General features: G+C 34.2%; 1 protein-coding gene across 1 annotated transcript; it reads left to right on the forward strand.

Moving 5' to 3' along the window:
- The first annotated feature begins 336 nt into the window (after positions 1-336).
- Positions 337-2,400, forward strand: LOC145120957 (putative serine/threonine-protein kinase PBL19). The gene is made up of 4 exons (XM_079056743.1): positions 337-543; positions 912-1,172; positions 1,288-1,410; positions 1,663-2,400. Exons 2-4 carry the CDS (start codon positions 1,041-1,043, stop codon positions 2,041-2,043), a joined length of 636 nt encoding a protein of 211 aa, XP_078912869.1. The 5' UTR covers positions 337-543; positions 912-1,040; the 3' UTR covers positions 2,044-2,400.
- Positions 2,401-3,599: the final 1,199 nt, after the last annotated feature.

Here is a 3,599-nt window from a genome sequence, read left to right on the forward strand (position 1 = left end):
TTACAAGCTTGTGTCTATGGTTATGCTACAATTCCTACCCGCGCGCAGGGGGGGTGCAAATCTTGGTTCCGTAGACCAAAAACACCGAACTCGTGCATGGGCGCGACCTGCGGACACGAATGCAGCTCCGAAAACTCGGGCGCGCGCTACCCTCGTTTTTGCTAAACTTGACAGTTTTGGTCCCTATTTTTGAATTCTGTAACGGATGCATTAATTGCGTAATTAATGACATTTATTGCCATTAAACGCTCAATCAATTAGTGATTTGTTTCCGTTTCAAGATTCAACTATAAAAGAAGACCTTGGCCGTCTCATTCAAACACGCTTCCGGCGATTCTTTTAGGCAAGTCGTCATATCCGGCAATACACAATACTGCTAAGGTTGTTGTACCCTGGGAACAGACGGCGAATATGTTTAAGGGAATCGAGTCCAACTCGAGCCTCAGCCACATCGTTTGCTGCTAATCTTTTCATTACAGGAACCATTCTTAAGAGGAAAACGAAGACCCTATACTAACACAAACTTCATGATATTCATTTCATGCACGTCTCCCCCCTGGCGTTAAACTTTACTTATATATATATTATCTTCTGTGTGTTTTTGAATTTCTTAATCTCTTTACTATTCAATAATATTTTCATTAATTATTCTCAATTTTTATTTGTTTAATCTTTTTCATAAGTTAGGGATGTACGAATCCATATATGGTTTACTTTTAAAATTTAATTGTATTACATCTTATCCGTGATCAATTCTGTATATCATATAAGACTGGCTTCTCAACTTCAAGAATATTTATAACACTTGCTTAAACTTTGTAGTTAGATCAAGATCGGAGTGTTAGAAAAAAAAAACAAAGATATTTTTTTGGAGTTGTATATAAATTAAGAAAATGTTATCTGATGTGTAGGGGCATGAAAAATGGCTAGCAGCAGTTGAGTTTCTTGGGGATGTGGAACACCCTAATCTTGTAAAGCTATTGGGATACTGTTTAGTAGATAATAAAAAAGAGAGTCAAAGACTATTAGTTTACGAGTATATGCCAAACAAAAGCTTAGAATCTCATCTCTTTAGCAGAGCATATCCACCAATTCCATGGAGAAAAAGGCTTATAATCCTCCTTGGTGCAGCCCAGGGTCTCGCTTATCTTCATCAGGGCTTAGAGACCCAGGTATATATGTATATGTTTTACAAAATGTTTTCCTAATTAATTAATTATCAACAGTAACTATTTTATGACTTATTAGTTAAAGTTTAAACTAATGTTAATTTTTGGAATTTATAAGGTGATATTAGGTAACTTTAACCCGGCGGATGTGTTGTTGGATGAGAATTTCAACCCAAAACTTTCGGATTTTGGGCTTCAGAGAGGACTGCTAGCAGTCGACAAGTCAGTCAAATACATAATGGTGAGTGTATATATGGAGATCATGTGTGTAACAGTAATTAGGTATAGTATTAATTTGTTACTCTCGAATGGTTCTTTTTACTTTTGTTTTGTCGGATGGAATTAATGTAAAATCATTCAATCCATTCTAACCAACCAAACATGATCATAAAATCTAATGACTTATAACTTACTGTATTATATTACGCTTCATTTAATTTAATTAAGTTCATCCAACCACAGGCTTATTATACTAACTTTCTTTGGTTTCCAGTCTCCTTATGATGATTACTATGCCCCAGAATACATAATGACTGGTCGTCTAAATTCAAAAGGCGATACATGGAGTTTTGGGAATGTATTGTACGAGATTTTATCTGGCAGAAAGTTTGTTGATAGAAACCTTCCAGAATCTGAACAAAAACTTATCGAATGGGTGAACCAGTTCCCAGGTAGCAAACGGTTCCGGAAGTTAATGGATCCTCGTCTAAATAATCAATATTATCATTATTCGCATACTGTGGCCCGGAAACTTGCAAAATTGGCGGGCAGTTGCTTGCCACGTCATCCGAAAGGTCGACCCACGATGAGTCAGATAGTTGATGTGTTACAGGAGGCGATTAGAGAGCAGGAAGATGAGAACAAGAGTCGTTAACATGAAAAGAAATTAAAGGAATAGAAGTAGGATCAATGCAATGCCGCATTATATTTATACGTACACTTTCCCTGATTATGGTTATCACATACATAATAACATAAACGACCTCCCAAAGTTCGTAAAATCTAGTGGTCATTGTATGATATAAATTGAAAACAGGCATTATCTGATCACTTTTCATTTTATGTAATTTTAGTGATTAGCTGATTAGCTCGATTGCTCAAATTTTTAGTGCACACATTATTGTTGGTAAAGTGTTGTTGGCTTGGCACGTGAATCTGATGATGATTAAAGTGGTGGATTATATCAAGAGGGGAGTACTATAACATTAGCCATGTTACCATTCAGATTGAAAAAGAGAATAAATCAAGTTTCATATGATTTTGAGCTGTTAATCCATTTTAGGACACGATCGAGTCTTTGAGTTTTCAGCGCTTGTCAGCTTTATGTGCATGTGTTATTGATCATGATTTTTTTTAATCCTATTGCATGATTCACCATTAGTAATGCGATGCATCTTATTCGGCTTGTATCTTATTTGTTGATCTTTTTGTGCTGTAAAACGCAAATATTTGTGTCGATAATCTGTATTGCTTAATTAGAAGTATGAATATAGACTTCCCACTTGGTCCTTTTCAAAGGTTATGCAATGATTTAAGTCATCCTTTTAAGGAAATTGACTTATCATGTAATGGTAAATATGTTCATATTCTCTCATTGTCACTGGCTAATTACCCTCCTAAAATTTTTTTTTTTCCCTATTTATCTCACTTTTAACAGAGATTTTATTTTTCATCTTTTTTTGTATTATTTTTCTAAGCCATCAACAAACACTCATTTGTTTTTTGTATTATTTTTCACCATTGATCTTTCCAAGCAGCAAATCCAACACCATTGGATACAAGAATCAAACTAGGATTATCTTAAGATCCTAGATAATATGGGCTTGAAACAGGAATTTATAGATGAATCATTGGTGTTAAGAACATGAATTTCTTTCATTGCAATGAATCAAATGAAAAAAAGAATGATCTTTTCAAATGAAAAAAAGAACTATCAAGGAAGAATCGAAGAAGTTTTAAAAAACATAGTAAAATCGATGAACAAGATCAAAGAACCATGATTCAATGGAAAACTTCTCATTAATTGATTAAAAAATGAATAGCAAGCTACATATATACAACAAATCAACCCGAAACCTTCTAACTAACAATTTCTAACCAACTAATTCTAACAACCATTATATAAAACTACAAAAATGTTCTTGAGGCCGTTTATTTTGTTACTTACTAAGTTGGTTAACATGTTTTCGTAAGTTATTTAAAAAAGAATATAACGAATTGGTAAATCCTTTTTCAACACACTGTTCTAGTGGACTGTTTTTTCTTTTCTTCTTGATGCTTATTAAACCAAATAGTGGATCATTTTTATGGGCTTTATTCCAGACGTTGGGCCTATATATAAGGCCGATAAGGCAGCGCACAACGATTATGAGGTTTAGGTTAATGGACTCAAATACTAAATGTCATTTCTATGGGCTTTATTTCTGGGCC

Source organism: Lactuca virosa, chromosome 6 (assembly GCF_052849685.1).
Source record: "Lactuca virosa cultivar CGN04683 chromosome 6, Lactuca_virosa_CGN04683_v6, whole genome shotgun sequence".
NCBI classification, from domain to species: Eukaryota; Viridiplantae; Streptophyta; class Magnoliopsida; order Asterales; family Asteraceae; genus Lactuca; species Lactuca virosa.